Source organism: Schistocerca serialis, chromosome 10 (assembly GCF_023864345.2).
Source record: "Schistocerca serialis cubense isolate TAMUIC-IGC-003099 chromosome 10, iqSchSeri2.2, whole genome shotgun sequence".
Classification (NCBI taxonomy): domain Eukaryota; kingdom Metazoa; phylum Arthropoda; class Insecta; order Orthoptera; family Acrididae; genus Schistocerca; species Schistocerca serialis.
This window is the reverse complement of record NC_064647.1, coordinates 87,429,224-87,447,908: the sequence shown is the minus strand read 5'-3', so window position 1 is coordinate 87,447,908 and position 18,685 is coordinate 87,429,224. Positions and strand designations below refer to the sequence as shown.

Here is an 18,685-nt window from a genome sequence, read left to right as displayed (position 1 = left end):
CAATTCCAGTCTCCTGTTAAACGATGTATTTTTAAATACGTTTCAATCAGTGAAAATACCGTATGCCCCTACTCTAATGCAAGTAAAACAGTAGTTTACATTGAAAATTACCACTAAAGTAATAGAGAAGTAATTCGAATAACTGTTGTACATTGAAACACTTTGATCGGGCTTTGCTATTCCAGTAAGTTTGCCCTGAGAACATTAGGAAAGCCTTTCGAAATTTCGTAAGGTTATCCTTGCTTTTTCTGGCTTTTACTCAGTCATCAAACTTTCCCATATTGTGTCACAAAGGGTTTTGTCTACTCTCCAAGTAGGAACTGATAATGTAAGCAGGAGAAAACTGTTGTCTGACGCTGTAACAAATGAAATTCAATTATGAGTAGGTAGATCAATAGCCTATTTTTTATATTAAGTCGATGACATTCAAGCAAAGTCGAAACATAAAAGAGACAATTATCGTTGTGAGTATCAAGGGCAGAAAGCTGTTAAAACAGGACAAGGTGCAAAGAAGAGAAAAAAAGTATATAGATATCACGACGAGTTGCTATTTCTTGTTCCACACGTCAAAGATGCCAAAACATTTGGAAACTACAACACTCCATGAAGTGAATCAGCAACAAAAAAACCTGAAAATTCGCGAGCTACACCATGTACTTCCATTTAGTGATGTGCAACGTACCCCAGTTAATAACAAAAAGGAAATGCTTACGTCTTTTGAACACCAGATTTTAAAAGCTGGTCCCGGCGGAGGTTCGAATCCTCCCTCGGGCATGGGTGTGTGTTTGTCCTTAGGATAATTGTAGGTTAAGTAGTGTTTAAGCTTAGGGACTGATGACCTTAGCAGTGAAGTCCCATAAGATTTCACACACATTTAAACATTTTTTTAAAAAGCTGTAAGAAATGGCGCGGCATCTTGTGAGGAAAACTAAACATTTCGTCTCTCCTTCATCAAATGGCTGAAAAAGATGTGTGTGTGTGTGTGTGTGGTTTATTGTAAGCTAGAAACGTTGGGGAAATGTGCTAGCGTTCCCAAACATCAGTATCTACAAGACCTTGGATATATTTAGCGCTACAATCTACTTGCGCCGGAAATTTAATTACTTGATTTGCAAAATGTTTGCATGTGATTCTCAAACGCTGAAAATATGTTTTACTATGAAGACCAATCTTCATAAGGAGGTGGTTAATGTCTTAAGAGATCTATTTGACTCTTGTAAATTGTTACACAGTTAATCTGACAGGACAGTGCAAACTGACTATTTGCAGCCATTTTCGATGTTGCAATTGCTACGATCTCACAGTCGGGTGCTTGTGTAATCACTCGTTATGTATTTATAGAGGGTTTCACTTAGTTCTCTTTGCGTTCTATTAGCGACACGCTGGATCACATCTGAAAAACTGGTATCTCTAGCTAGGGGAGGACGAGTAGGAGGAAGGAGGGGAGGTATAGCGGGAGGCTAGAGCGAGTTAGTCAGTAGCTGCACATCGAGCTGAACGCATCAGCAGCTGCCGCCAATCTCTCCTGGTTAGATCTTTTGGGATCAATTTCTCAGGTAATTATGTTATTACAATGATTTTTCTCAATTCCCAGTGCATGCGTAGCGTTATGATCTGATGTTTACGAGTATGTTTTCTTTTTAATTTCCATGACAATTCTGATGTTTAATTAGAGCCTTGTCAGTTGTAGCAGTGTCTATTGACGTTGCAACAGTTCAGTTATAGTCTCATGTCCTACACCTTTTTACCACGTATCTGTTACAAGTTCCTCAGCAGCTACATACTTGTAGGTCTACATACTTGTAGGTCGGTAGGAGGCAATACTTCCGCAACCAGCTGTGGAGTACTTTCCCGCCATTTTTGAGTAGTACTGTGGGCAAGAGCACACAGGAAGGTGAACATATATACACAGCCGTAATCGAAAAGGGGAGCGAAACTCGATTCAAACGTCCCGAGTTGAGCCCTATACACCAAGACGAGCAGCTCTGGTTCATTCAGTGTGGGGTTGAGAAATAGGAAGAGATTATCTTAGAACGTTTGACTGAGTAGAGAATACGAAAGCAAATATTCCTGTACAAAAACTTTCATTAATTTTTGAATACACATTCATACAGAAACAACTATTTCATTATTTTTATTTTGTGTAGTTTTTGTGATATCCAACATAAATTTTAAGTTGTTGTTTCCGTCTACATCTGAACCATCTATTTCATTCTCCAGGCAATAATTTGACAAGTAAAAAGAAGGTTTATTCACCGTTTCTAATACATACCTAGTTTTTATCCTGTAAATTATCTCCTTTATGCTTCAACAATTAGTTCTGTTCGTTCTCGCAGTTCCTCTAGCTGAGTGCATCGGGGAATTTTAGTTTTCCCTTTTATTTCGGGCATTACACAGTTATTTAAACACTCCACATCATCCTGGGTAGATCTTGACAGACCATCGGCTTGACATTCTTTTGGAATTTCCGTAAAGAACTTTAGAATTTTTGCAAAGTAATTCCCATTGAATGATGTTACTCTATCAGTTTGTAACTCTGCAAATGCTTGTTCTGTTACTAAGTGCACAAAACTGAGTCCACGAGATACAGAAACAATGTAACCATCATTTTGAAGCAGATTCAGATGAGAATGGGGCTTTATAAACAGATTTTTCATCTCTGCTTTCACGTAGTAAACGTTCTCGATGTCGATATTTTCAGCCAGTACTCCGACATACGGCCTTTTACCACACCTATTTATAGAATATGCTGACAGCTTATATTCTAGACTTGCATCCAGGCTTTTCCTTACTCGGTGTGTAAAGTAAATTGTTAGTCTTTCCTGTACATCCGCAGTGGCTTCTTCTTTTCCCAGGAGCAGAGGCGATTGTTTTTGCCGTGTATTTCAGTTTTTGGTTTTTATCTTCGACCTCTTCTATTTCTAGTTTTCTTTTTCGTTCACTTAGTACACTCACACAACAGAAAGGAGTAACTTTTTTAATGGGGAATATTGTAAACCGTTTGATAGATCGGTTATTTTCCTTATGACTTGCGGTACAATGCTATTTGTCGGAACAAATCTCAATTCGGCGATATCTATATCCGACGTAATTATGGAGAAAAATGTCCTAGATAAATATGTTTCTGCTGCTGTAATATAGCGCTGTAATACTTATATTGTCTTTGTTGGAGTCAATTTTAAGAATCTCCACGTAATTTACAGATGGATAATTAAAACTGTATGCCGGCACAGCAATACCCGTAAGCACTTCTCGGTCTTGAGAGTCGGGCGTACTTGCGTGCACATCGACCAGTTTCCGGGTATTCTTATTACCCAAATGGACAAGCTGCATAACTTTGATAAACACCACCCAGCAGCTGTCCTGTAAGTCAGTAGTTAGCTGATATTACATGGCTGTGATTGGCGCAGAGTACAGCGGACCACATCTTAAGTGCTCTGTGTCAGTGTTAAAAAAGACTGAAACACTTTTACACAGGGTCAAACACACAATTCATCTGTAGTTGTACATTGTAGCCTCCAATCCGGCAATATCACGTTGTTTAGCCAAGAATGATGTGAAAGTTTCTCGTGGTCGCATGTTTGGATACTAAAATTTATAAGTTGACTACCGATACATTTATTCACACTTGTTCTTGTGATTTCACATATAGATTTGCGATAAATCTTTACAGTTGGAGGTCATCCACGTTCTACATTCTATTCTAGTGGTCTTATCGTTGTCCACAATCACACTGCTGCTTCCCTGGAGGTCTCCTTCTATGCAAAAGTCGTGGTTTGATATTAGGTATTCGCAAATCTCGATTTTATTACAAATCCCGGCGAAATCTTGCATTGTGGTTTTTTGTTTTCTTTTGTGTTTCACTTTATTTGTGGCCTTCAGAAATGATCCATTCTGCCAGTCTCCAATGTAAGATGTGCTAAAGATTAAAAGACATATTCAGCCACTAATCGCATGCAATATTTACATTCGTTCGAACCCTATTTATTTAATCGTCATACGCAATACTTAACTTATGGAAAGGACAGTATTCATGTCTCTTGAAAACTTTTCTAGTCTGCATTGTATAAAACGTTTCAGTTATATAAAAGCGATAATATTCTTTACCTATCGATGTTCTCTGAATATAAAAATGATTCAAATGGCTCTAAGCACTATGGGACTTAACATCTGAGGTCATCAAATCCCTAGACTTAGAAATACTTAAACCTAACTAACCTTAGGACACCACACACATCCATGCCCGAGGCAGGATTCGAGCCTGCGACCATAGCAGCAGCGCGGTTCCAGACTTTTAAGTTATACACAACCCTAAGCAGTGGTGCCTCAACAAATTTACCGGCAGGCTAGCAACTCTTCCAACTGTAGATACTTACTATTAGTGCAGGCCATGTGATTCCAAATGGAACGCCTGTCTTTAATATTGGTAGACGAATTGCGACTTTTAACTAACCATAGAGAATTCCAGTTCATCCTTCTTTAAAAACTTTCTCCTGTTACAAAGACTCTATAAAAATAACAAGTTATTTTAATTACGTCATTGAAACCAGGAGATATTTAGCAACACAAATGGAGGAGGAGTGTCCTTATACTATATACAGCAAACAAACTAAAAATGCAAACCTCATAAGACTTTATATTAGTATTGATCAAAAAGCATAGGTTACTTTGTAGATCTGACAGTAACATTTATCTGTGGAAGAAAACAAACTGTAAACTACTTATGTTTTCTCTGAACAAGTGAATCAATTTGTCCTTGAAACTAGGATTTTTCACTCTTTCACTATGGATGCTAAGAAGACACAAGCCTGCAGACGATAGTATTGGGACAGTGTATGTTCTGGCACAATCCAAGATTGCAGCGATGACGTCATCATTTTGGGGGAAAGTTTGAATTTTGGTGGGATTATAGATCAATTGGGCAACCTCCACTAATCTAACACCCCTCCCCTCCTCCCTCCCCCAGAAAAATGGTGGGGAGTTCAAATTCCAACAGGACAATGTATCACACCTCTACTAAGCTAAGAAAAGATATGTCACTTGGGCTACCTCCACTAACCTAAGTCACCCGACTGCCACCTCCTCCTAGGAACTGGGGCCAAGTTTGGGTTTTGGCAGTAAAGAAAGGTCACTAGGAGTTTCTCCAGCAATCTAAGAAAATTGTGGGAAACAAAACTCACCTCCACTAACATATTTCACCCATCCGCCACCTCTTCTGAGGGGTTGGTGGGAACAATTTATTTATGGATGCAGTATGTTTATCATAGTGATACAGAGCACACGCTCTGACATGCCACACAGCATACAGACCTGCACATTGCTCCTCCATAACTCATGTATAATGCTCTACACATGTGCTTGCTAATTGCAAACTGTAAAAATAACGCAATGGACAGCATACAGATATGCAAACCACTCGTAAATAATTCAATACATTTACGTCCAGAGAGCCAAACAACTTGTAAATCCTCAAAATAGTAATCCATCTAAAGGACTCTGCAAACATGCTTGCTAATTGTCAACTGTCGAAATCATGCACCAGTCTTTATTTAAACAATTCGAGGCAGCACCACCATTGAGTGTGTTCACCATGAGGTCTGAACTCCAACTGACCTGGTACACAGTACCACTACCTGAGGGTGCTGTCGTCTGTTCAGTGATGTAATCCAAGATGGCAGCTATGATGTCAGTTGATGACACAAGTACCATTATCCAAGATGGTGGCAAACAGTGTGTTCACCATGAGGTCTAGACCTAATACACAGTACTGCTACCAGAGGGCACTGTCATCTGTTCCGTGACTTAACCCAAGATGGCGGTCTGGGGTGGAGGAAAATGATGGGACAATCACTCGGTCTGTGCTGGACATAAGTTCTTAATTTGCAGGCAGTGTCTCCACCACAAGATCTAGGTTCCAACTGACCTAGTACACAATACTGCCACCAGAGTGTGCTCTTATCCATCCAGTAATGTAAGACAAGATGGTGGTCTTGAGGGGGAAAATGGCGCAAAGTAGCTCACCCTGAACTGGGCTGTTGTGGAGAGTAAAGAAGGAGAGCACTCTATTTATTTCAGAACATTTTATTTAGGGATGGATAATATTTATCACACTGATGCAAATTACTCGCCCTGATGTGTTTGGAGTCACAATACACACTCTTCAGATCTGTAAATACTTCTAAATAATGCTCTCCAGACACGCAAACAACTCCTAATATTCTGGAATAATTTCAGTACAGACCTGCAAACTGCTCCTAAGTAATGCAGTACACAGATGTGTAGACACGAAATCAACTCATCAAGTGTCCAAATAGTGCATAGCACAGCCAACAGGCCTGCTCGCAAAATAATGCAATGGACACACAATCAATGCAAGTGTCTTTATCATTGTTGACTGAGTAGCACAGGGCGCATTGTTCCTAGTGTGACATTAGAGATGCATCTAACCTTACTTAACCGCACAGTGTAACTGACACAATGCCTTGAAGTGCACGTATGTAGCTACACATCTTCGCAAGCTCATCTGACAAGATTCTCAATCTTATAATGATGTCACATGTCTATGAAAAATAAGAACCTAGTCAACCTAGCGAAATTTGTACTGTGTCCCAGAAATAGTTAATGCTCGCTTTCTTGATGTCTCGGCTTGTTTGCACGAAACTTCTTGCCCTAAGAGAACCTGTTTATGAACACAGTGCAGAATAACGTCGTATGCAGTCTTCCTCATGGACCTAATGTGGTACTCCCTCCACCATGTGTTACCCTTCCTGCTTTCAACACACACAACCGTTCCTTCCACTATATTGCAGCATAAAGGATGTGAATGAATGGAACATTATGATTGGCTCTTATCGAATTTACCGGCCGAATTACAATAGCGGCCAGTATCGAAGGACTGTCAGCCTTTTTTCCTTCTGCAGACATGACTTTCAGTGGTTGTTTTACTCAGATCGCCATACTGCACTGGCGATTAAATCTTACCAACTACCATACATATCGTCAAGTATAGAAAGACTGTTACTCATTTACACTGCTATGCCACCGAGGATGGGAGATTGAATCTTAGAACGTAAAACCAACCTGAGACCCATCAACACATCACTGCGTACCCTACTTAACGTAAAATATGGAAAGACTCCTACTCAATTACACTGCTCTCCAACCAAGGACAGGAGATTGAATATTAATGCGTGAAACCGATCTCCATCCCACCTATATATCACTGCGTACTCTGTCGATGTAGTAAACATACATTTCATATCCTGCACCAAGCAAAGTCATCCCTTTTACATCATTCATACATATACCAGTAAGACAAGAGAGTACTGTGTATATACTCCCCTCAGTACCTGATATTTTCCTGCAGTCAACGATCAGAAGTAATCCACCCCCAAGCACACTCAGATGGCTGAAATTGCTCTCAGAACTGTTCTACAAATTGTGGATCATTTCCCCTCTGCACAAACACATTAATGTTTCTGCTCTGAACCTGCTTCCTTACTTGCTCGCTTTTCTATACACATCTCCAAACTCGGGGATTACAAGAACACATGTATTTTTTCACATGGTTCGCCATAATGTTATTCCATTTTCGCAGTACTTCTCGATATCAAGCACTAGGCAGCCTTCTACCGATCGCTAGCGAGAAAGACATAATCGGCCAGATGTTAAAACAAACCCGATCGCAACAGTTACTGCATGTTACATCACAAGAGATCTTAGTTCTACAGGGGCACGCAAGTATCCATGTTAAAAGCCATACCTGCTTTACGAATCGAGGTACGACATTACTTCTGAATGAGATGTTTTTTTCCAGACAAATACAATGACGGTGATCTTAGGAATGTGCATTATCAGATCAATACGTAGCCCCCAATGCAACCTTGTGATAAAATTTCTGCATTTTGAAAGTGATTTGGCTAAGGAACGTGGTATGTAACCGGTATTTGCGACTCCCTCACACCGCCCCAACTAAATAATTCTATAGTATTTGTGGTGCATTCTGTCTCGATACCGTATCAGAGGTTCTGCAATATATCCACTGAGTTATAGATGATGAATGATTGAGAAGGAGCACAAACAGTAGTAGTAGATGATGTTCTGATTGAAGTCATAAGAAAAAAAAAATGTGTACTAATTTGTCAGATCTCTAGTGTTACGCAATCCATTGGAAATGTTGTCCATGATTTGGAATCAGGTCTTTCCATTCAAGCACATACCTGTGTTGGATCCTATTGACAATTCATTTAATGATTACAACCACTACTCAGTTAAATTTATGGCACTCTCATATCTCGAAACGAGCCACCTTTCCTGAATGTAGCTGTTACAGTAAAATTCCAACGTGGTTTCAGTCACCCCCTACACATCTTGCAACTGTTCCCATTTCTACAGCTTTCTGCATGTGATCGTTCCAATTTAAGTCGGAACTGAACAGAAGTGGCAGAAAGACATATCCACCAACTTCTGCAACCCATGTAGAAACAGAACGACCTTAAACTTCCTGGTGGATTAAAACTGTGTACCGGGCCGAGGCTCGAACTGAGGACCTTTGCCTTTCGCGGGCAAATGCAGGAGAGCTTCTGTAAAGTTTGGAAGGTAGGAGACTAGGTACTGGCAGAAGTAAAGTTGTGAGGACGGGGCGTGAGTCATGCTTGGGTAGCTCAGTTGGTAGAGCACTTGCCTGCGAAAGGCAAAGGTCCCGAGTTCGAGTCTCGGTCCGGCACACAGTTTTAATAAGCCATATCAGCGCACACTCCGCTGCAGAGTGAAAATCTCATTCTGAGAACGACCTGAGTTACTGCAACAGGACCGTGTTTTGACCATTCAGTGGAAATGCGCGCAATGTGGTACGTCTCCATACTAGATACCGATACTACAGTCCGAAGCAGATCTGTGTCAATTCAAGTCAATCAGTCCAACACGCTATCATCGTTATTCTCTACCCCCCCAACAGAGAAAAATTACGAACTATAAAAGCTCCACTAACTTCATCCGATATAGCAGTCACCTAGGCACCGATGCTGGCTCAATGACTCATAGGTGCGGTGCGGTCCAGTGCGGAGAAAGAGATTTTGCAGTGCTCCCCAGAATAATGCAGCGTGCAACTGTCCAAGCATTCCTAACGGTATACTCCGTCCTTCACCGAATTTACACCTCAAACTGCTGCTGCTACTGCCTCCTGTGCGGCACGGTCCTATTAAATATACAGGCACCGCTGAGGCCACTTTCAAGTTTGATCACCTATACCCTAGGCGAATGATCGTATCCCATAGACTATACTAAGTCGCAAAAGACGCTCCCTCTGGTCCTCTTTAGTTGTTTGAAACACTGTTTTCTAACACGCTCTTGTACAGTGCCAAACATTTCCTTTTTCTACCACGACTTCGGGGCCTGTGGCAAGTTCTAAACTGACAGTAAGAAGTTCTGATCCACGCCCTTTCACAGGAAACTGCACACTGCACGGTGTAAATCATACACTCCTGGAAATTGAAATAAGAACACCGTGAATTCATTGTCGCAGGAAGGGGAAACTTTATTGACACATTCCTGGGGTCAGATACATCACATGATCACACTGACAGAACCACAGGCACATAGACACAGGCAACAGAGCATGCACAATGTCGGCACTAGTACAGTGTATATCCACCTTTCGCAGCAATGTAGGCTGCTATTCTCCCATGGAGACGATCGTAGAGATGCTGGATGTAGTCCTGTGAAATGGCTTGCCATGCCATTTCCACCTGGCGCCTCAGTTGGACCAGCGTTCGTGCTGGACGTGCAGACCGCGTGAGACGACGCTTCATCCAGTCCCAAACATGCTCAATGGGGGACAGATCTGGAGATCTTCCTGGCCTGGGTAGTTGACTTACACCTTCTAGAGCACGTTGGGTGGCACGGGATACATGCGGACGTGCATTGTCCTGCTGGAACAGCAAGTTCCCTTGCCGGTCTAGGAATGGTAGAACGATGGGTTCGATGACGGTTTGGATGTACCGTGCACTATTCAGTGTCCCCTCGACGATCACCAGTGGTGTACGGCCAGTGTAGGAGATCGCTCCCCACACCATGATGCCGGGTGTTGGCCCTGTGTGCCTCGGTCGTATGCAGTCCTGATTGTGGCGCTCACCTGCACGGCACCAAACACTCATACGACCATCATTGGCACCAAGGCAGAAGCGACTCTCATCGCTGAAGACGACACGTCTCCATTCGTCCCTCCATTCACGCCTGTCGTGACACCACTGGAGGCGGACTGCACGATGTTGGGGCGTGAGCGGAAGACGGCCTAACGGTGTGCGGGACCGTAGCCCAGCTTCATGGAGACGGTTGCGAATGGTCCTCGCCGATACCCCAGGAGCAACAGTGTCCCTAATTTGCTGGGAAGTGGCAGTGCGGTCCCCTACCGCACTGCGTAGGATCCTACGGTCTTGGCGTGCATCCGTGCGTCGCTGCTGTCCGGTCCCAGGTTGACGGGCACGTGCACCTTCCGCCGACCACTGGCGACAACATCGATGTACTGTGGAGACCTCACGCCCCACGTGTTGAGCAATTCGGCGGTACGTCCACCCGGCCTCCCGCATGCCCACTATACGCCCTCGCTCAAAGTCAGTCGACTGCACATACGGTTCACGTCCACGCTGTCGTGGCATGCTACCAGTGTTAAGACTGCGATGGAGCTCCGTATGCCACGGCAAACTGGCTGACACTGACGGCGGCGGTGCACAAATGCTGCGCAGCTAGCGCCATTCGACGGCCAACACCGCGGTTCCTGGTGTGTCCGCTGTGCTGTGCGTGTGATCATTGCTTGTACAGCACTCTCCCAGTGTCCGGAGCAAGTATGGTGGGTCTGACACACCGGTGTCAATGTGTTCTTTTTTCCATTTCCAGGAGTGTATTGTTACGGCGTATTGCATAACACGCAACACATCGGCTTTTTTTAAATAAAAGACACTTACAACATAAGCAAACTGGAAGAGTTTTATGCCGTTGGTGTAGGTTTCCATAGTCCGAAGGTGATTAACGAGCTCTACATTTAGACTCGTTTCTCACACTGACGGAATAGCTGTTCTCTCTGCGTTCCCTGCTGGCCACTGTGGCCTAGCGGTTCGAAGCGCTTCAGTCCGGAACCACGCCGCTGCTATGGTCGCAGGTTCGAATCCTGCCTCATGCATGGATGTGTGTGATGCCCTTAGGTTAGTTAGGTTTAAGCAGTTCTAAGTTTAGGGGACTGATGACCTCAGCTGTTAAGTCCCATGCTGCTTTGAGCCATTTGAACCATTTTTCTGCATTCACTTTCGACTGATTCCTCATATTGCACTCATGTACGTGATCAGTGTTTCCATGCTATCCACCCCAGAAGGTGCTGTCCATCTATCAAAACTTTCTCTCGAACTCAAACAAGTGAAGTCAGTCAATCATTAAGTGTGCCAGTGAACAGATGGGATGGAAAAGACTCCATCAATGTACTCTAATAATGAGCATCACAGTTGATAACACAAACAATTTTACCAATTTTACAGTCACTTCAACACTGGCCAATGATGCAACAGCACGTTTCCCCCACTTTCAGTATCATAGGTAAACCACGCCCTCTCCACTTTGCGAATATCATTGCGAACATGGATAGATGACTGTGCAGTATGTCCATTCAGTGTTAATTCTCGAACACATAAATCATCAAAGTATAGCAGACAGCACTCCACATATTTCTATCACCTCGAGCATAGTGTTTAATTTACGATCTACCTCTCTGCACATGGGAGTCACAGAGCATTCTCATTGGCTTAGGGTAAAATAAGAGAGTTAAAGACCGTTCTCACACTGCCATTGACCTACCCACCCTGCAGCACCGTTAGCGAATTAATCTGCAACCGACCAGAAGAAGACCGCTCGTAAAAACGAAAAAACTACTTCCATAAAACACTTGCTTTGCGTGATGCGAGCACAATATAGCTTTCCGGAGGCATATAGTATCGACTGTTCACATCCGATCACTGTTCAGAAATTATACGATGCCTGATTCAGGCCTATATAAAATTATCGTTAGTAGCGGGGGATACATCCTACAAGGAAACAGATAAACGCATAGCAGCAGCGTCCGACATGTAAAAATTAAAAGTCGTTCCGTCACTAAATCTGTAAACAGCACATCTTTCAGGCAAATGTGTACGCGGGGATTGCAACACCTCACTAGCACCTAGCGCTAATTTAGTTTTGATGCTGAAGTCTCGATTTTACACCCACGATGAGACAGGGGGGATGGAGTACATCGCATAAATCAAAGTTCGTTTAGAGGAATGTGTCAAGTTTCATTACACATGAGATGGAAGTCCTTTGATGACTGACCGGTTCACCATTAACGATCGCAGGTAGACAGTGCTTTAAACCACATACGGAACACGTGGCTGTATACGAGTAGAAGGCAGGCTATGTCACGCTACTGATTTATCGAGACCAGTGGAAAAACTGACATGCAGCAACTTCTCCTCCTCTAGAATGCATCAGTCAACCATTAAATCGTACCTCGTTACAGCTCCATCTCAATCGATCACCTCGTCCACTCTGCTATCCTTTAATGCAGATGCAAGTAAGTTTAGAGGTGAATGTTCTTCTTGAAAAGCATCATATGCAGTAGTCAACTCGTGTGTATCGCTGGTATAATGCTGCCTCGACAGAAAAAAAAACAAAAAAGAATTGCCTGCCTCCCTGATTCCTTTCGTTTTGATGTCGACGTTTTCTTGGATTCCTCTTGTTACCGCATACTTATTCCCATGTACAAATTTTTCGGCGCTAACCAGAAGATACGTAAGTACTTCCTCAATTTCACCGCATTTCGGTGTATATTCGGTCAATTTATACATATTCCCTCGTCAGTTTTCGCAATTCCATCGATTTTATGTCGGATCTATCCATGCGATGAAGACATAACCTCTCGTTCTGTGTTCTAAACTTGCTTGTAAATGTAGCACAGCTGCCCCTACTGATCGGCAGCCCTAATATAGCACTATTCTCGACTGTGTCCACTCACCTCCACATTCGGAGAGCGTTTGCTCTGTTTTCTCTACGTCTGTGTACATGCATGCCTCGCGGATGGCGAGAAATAGACGAAAGAAGAAATTATAAAAAAGTAATAAATGAAGTGGGCGAATGGGAATACAAACTTCTAAAACATGAGATCGACAGGGAGTGCGAAATGGCTAAGTGGGAATGGCTAGATGAGGTATGTAAGGATGTAGAAGCGTACATCACTAGGGGTAAGAAAGGTACGGCCTACAGGAAAATCAAAGAGACCTTTAGAGATAAGCACCTGTATGAATATCAAGAGCCCAGATCTAAAACCGGTCGTAACCAAAGAAGGGAAAGCAGAAACATGGAATATATAGAGGGTGCATACAATGGAAATGTACTTGAGGGCAATATTATGGAAATGGAAGAGGATATAGAGGAAGATGAGAACGTAAATATGATAATGCGTGAAGAATTTGACAAAGCACTGAAATATTTAAAGCGAAACAAGGCCCCGGAAGGAGACATCATTCCGTTAGAGCTACTGAATAGTCTTGGGAGAGTTTGCCATGACAAAACTCTTCCATTTGGTAAGCAAGGTGTATAAGATAGGCGATACACCCTCAGACTTCAAGAAGAATTCCTGACTCCAAAGAAAGCAGGTGCTGACAGATGTGAAAATTACCAAACTATCAGTTCAATAAATGGCTCTAAGCACTATGGGACTTAGCATCTGAGATCATCAGTCACCGAGACTTAAACCTAACTAACCTAAGGACATCACACATATCAATGCCCGAGGCATGATTCCAACCTGCGACCGTAGCAGCAGCGCGGTTCCGAACTGAAGCGCATAGAACCGCTCGACCACAACGGCCGGCTCGTGCAATAAGTCACAGCTGTAAAGTACTAACACGAATCCTTTACAGAAAAATGGAAAAACTGGTAGAAGCTGACCTCAGGGAACATCAGTTTGGATTTCGGACAAATGTAGGAACATGCGAGGCAATACTTCTCTTTGAAGATAGGTGAACGGAAACCTACACTTATAGCATTTGTAGACTTACACAAAGCTTCTGAAAATGTTGATTGGATCATTCTCTTTGAAATTCTAATGGTAGCAGGGTTAACATGCGGGGAGCAAAAGGCTATTAACAGTTTGTACAGAACCAAATGGCAGTTATAAGTGTAGAAGGTCAGAAAAGGGAAGTAGTGGTTGAGATGGGAGTGAGAAAGAACAGCAGCCTATCCCTGATGTTATTCAATCTGTATATTGAGCAACCAGTAATGGAAACAAAAGAAAAATCTGGAATAGGAATTAAAGTCCAGGGAGAAGAAGAAAAACTTTGAGGTTTGCCAGTGACTTTGTAATTCTATCAGAGACAGCAAAGGACTGAGAAGAGTAGTTGAATGAAATGGTATCTTGAAAGGAGCATATAAGATGAACATCAACAAAAGTAAGGCGATGTAATGGAATGTAGTTGAATTAAATGAAGCGATGCTGAGGGAATTAGATTAGAAAATGAGACAACGTTATAGATGAGTTTTGCTACTTGGGGAGCAAAATAACTGGTGATCGTCAGAGAGGATACAAAATGCAGAATGGCAGTGGCAAGGAAAGCGTTTCTGAAGAAGTGAAATTTGTTAACATCGAGTATAGTTTTACGAGTCTGGAGGTGTTTTCTGAACGTATTTGTATAGAGTGTAGCCATGTATGGAAGTGAATCATGGACGATAAATAGTTTAGACCAGAATTGAATAGAAGCATTCGAAATGTGGTGCCACAGATGAATGCTGAAGATTAGATAAGTATATCGCATAACTTTTGAGGAGGTATTGAAGTATTGAACAGAACTGGGGAGAAGAGAAATTTGTCGCACAACTTGACTAGAAGAAGGGATCGGCTTGTAGCACATGTTCTGAGGCATCAAGGGATCACCAATTTAGTGGCATCAAGGGATCACCAATTTAGTACTGGAGGGAAGCGTAGCGTATAAAAGTCGTAGAAGGAGACAAAGATGTGAATAAAGTATGCAGATTCAGAAGGATGTAGGTTGTGATAGTTACTCGGAGATGAAGAGGCTTGTACAGGATAGAGTCGCATGGGGAGCTGCATCAAACCAGTCTTCGGACTGAAGACCACAACAACAACATTTTGTTGTTGTTATTAAGCTGAATTTTTACAAACTACCTGTAGAAAGCATATCACACTAATAAAACTGAAGTGTTACAATTGAATCAAATTCACAGTATGTAAATTATTATTTATGCCTCTTTATAATAAAATTTTATTTAATTGACCTCCTCTCGAAGGGTTAATTGACCTTTTATTCTCAACAACGTTTTTCATTTCGTGCACTGTTTATAAGGGGCGATCAAAATGTTTCCGCGGCACATATGCAACGTAGCGATGCGGATATATAAGCACCGATAAGTAACCAAGAGATTAGCACCGCATTTGTGTCTTTTTCAGATGAGTCTGCAGTAAATGCAGAAAAGACAGAGTTGGTGACATTACCAAGTGCTTCTAAGCAGGGCCAACGTGCTGATATTCTTTTCTTGATTGTGGAAGAACAAACACCAGTAGACATTCGTCAGGGGATTAAGAATATGTATGGGGCAGCATATCTGTCGAAATCCACCTCTGTGGAATGGTGGGCCACATTCCGTGCTGGTCGCGGCTCCACTCAGGACGCCCGTCGGCCTGGGAGGCCACACCCATCCTGCCAACTCAAGTGCGAGGCAGTCGAGCACGCGCCCTGTAGCCCTGAACACACACCGCGTGACTATCGCACCTTCAGTCGTTTTGAAACGGACTTTAAGGGTGGCCGATTCCTGTCGTGAGAGGCTGTACACTTATTCACGCACCAGAACACAGTATTTTACTTAATGGGTATTCTCATCTTGGTGCATCGCCTGGATGATTGCCTCAATGACCATGGCAAGTTTGTACACCGATTCTGGACTGTATGTTTTCTAACAGAAACATTTTGACTGTTCCTTATATGAACGTAACACTTTTAAAACGCCAGTGTTGTTGACGAATCATTTGGTGCTGACTATTTTTTCTGAACGTTACTGTACACAGTACTGAGAACCGTGACAATATGTAACCAGCTGTGTTCTGACTGCAGGTCGGTTATTGGGAACCCACATTGCCTGTTGACCTATGGCGTGGTGGCTGTGGCTGATGGTGCAGTTGGTGGTGTGGTGCTGTGCCGGCTTGGTGGCGGTGCTGTGGTGGAAGTGGGCCACCAAGCCCCACATCGACGCTCCAGGGCCGCCTACGCTGCCCATCATTGGGAACATTCTGGACTTGCTCGACATGCCGTTGACCCTCCGTAAGATGTTCGACCTCCACCAGCAGTATGGGGACTTGACAAGGTGAACTTATGGCGTCTGGTGGGAGAGTGGTCAGACACAACAAAATGTACAGACTGAAACATGACGTCTAACCTCTGGGAATAAGTAACACAATTTTGGACGATACGATACTTCTGCATAGCTCGAGGCTTTACAGTATTAATTAAGTGAACAATTTTTCTTTTGATACTTGTGAACTGAAATTGAAGGTTGTCCTCTTGTCTCGAAGTGATGCAAAGTGGAGTAGCCCTCAAGTTTCTGTTCTGATACATCACTTCTATTAAAAACTTAAGGCACAGTCCTAAAGGTTCGATGATCCCTTCAAAAAGAGAGCTATGTGATTAAGTACGCTTTAGAGGCCATTTTATGGCGACTGTGCCCTCCTGAGTAGATATCTATTGGGGACATGGACGCAGTTTTACAAATAGGGGCTTTATGTATACAAATAACTGTAAAAAATCAAATGTCCCACTCTTAGACAAAACAGAACGTAATTATGGGTATGTAAAACGACATTTTCATGTATAAATAACTGCAAAAGCTCAATTTACACACTCATCCCAACCGAGAGCGCAAATTGATAGGTATATGGATTTGTGCATTCAGTTACTTTCGAAGTAAAGCCACATTATGAGTAAAAATTCCAGATCCTGAAACTTATTATTATTATTTTTAAGTTTCTTCAATCCTTTATATCTCAGTTTAATACTTCCATCTTAAAAAAAAACAGAATATTCCAATCTGTAATTAATTTATTATATCTGTTTGGTAAAATGGTCATAAGCTTTTATAAAATTCCATACAAATTTTTGCCCCATGTCTAGTTTTTAAATATGTACCATCTGCAACACAAAACAATTCATTAATTTCTAGTTCAATAATCTGTTTAAACAAATTGGAATTCCTTCCATTATTAAGCTTCTTCGGTAGAGTATCCATTTACTTTGATTAAAATTTAATGAGTTTATAAATTTTTAGTCATGAAAATATGACTAATGTGTGGTACCAATTTAAATTTGACGTTTTTGTTGAGAGAAATAACAGTCCAAGAGAGAGACAATTTGAATATAATATTTCCAAAAAAATTTAAACCATCTTTAATCATAGAACATTTTAGAAGACAGGACTGTACTGACTGTATTGTTGTATTAAAGCAAATTCATAGGGAAGACGAATACAAAATTAGATTTTTTAGTTATAAAGGAAAGCCTTATAGAAATATGGGAAGAAATAGAAAACGCATATATTCTCTTTTTATGACTGCCAATCAACTTGCGAATTGTAATTTGCCAGTAAATAATTTATTAAAAATATTACAAAATTATATTAAAACCTTTTCATCATTATTAGAAGTTTCTCACCCAGTAAATAGAGATTTAGAAAACAGCGATTACAATAAAAATTAAATAATAAATTCACTCCATTGGTGTTGTAATTGTGTTATGGATTTTATGTTTATGTTACAGGAGATAGAAGAACTTTTTCAATATCCAGGGTCTCCATTTGTATGGAAAAAATTTATTTATATTCTTCTTATTAAATTTTGTGTGTTGTAAGTGGTCTGAGAAAACAGCAACAAAATTCTACTGGGGAAAAGATAGCAGAAATCACATAGAATGCACTTGAATTAAGGTCTTTCTTATTTAAAGTAGATGATGATTATGAATTTATAAACTGTATGCAACACGATAAAAATGAATAATTACCGTATGGTAATCGGTTTATTTTATTTTTCAACACATATCTCTCATCATCATGAGGACCTAATGCATAGATTACATGCTTTTCACTTCGAATCATATGCATCGTTCTATATTGTTCTATATCGTTAAATAAACAATCTTTATATGCTACTAAACTCATTCTGTTTTTAACAACACATATCTTAACACCTTTAGGTTTTTCTCTATTTTATCGCCAACCTTATAAGCATACCTTCTTGGTCTCAAAGTGTAGAATTCTTCCATTATTTTTCCATTACATTCAACTCTCATGTTACCTAAGACTTTTTTGTTTACTTGTGGAATACCATAAATATCATCTGTTGGATAATCACTCATATCTAAGTAACCAGTCACTGAGTTCATGCTTTCCACAAATCTTTAATCTCTATATTTTAAATGTAACTCTCTGTGTCTTGGTAACACAGTTCAGTACATTCTCCTTATTTTTGTTTCATTGCACCATAGTGTAAATCCTACTTAAGTGCTTTAGGTGGATCGAGTATGCACATGCCATCGTAGACTAGCATATTAAATTTGATTTTTCTCGTAATTGTATGAATAGGAACAACTTTTCATTAAATATAGTT

The 18,685-nt window shown here is 41.4% G+C and overlaps 1 protein-coding gene across 1 annotated transcript in view; it reads left to right on the top strand.

Moving 5' to 3' along the window:
- Nucleotides 1–18,685, top strand: part of LOC126424560 (cytochrome P450 4C1-like) — a 258,546-nt gene that overhangs the window by 22,105 nt on the left and 217,756 nt on the right. The window contains exon 2 of the mRNA XM_050087306.1: nucleotides 16,146–16,395. Coding sequence (XP_049943263.1) covers nucleotides 16,181–16,395 — 215 coding nt within the window. The 5' untranslated portion in view covers nucleotides 16,146–16,180. The remainder of the gene's footprint in view (nucleotides 1–16,145; nucleotides 16,396–18,685) is intronic.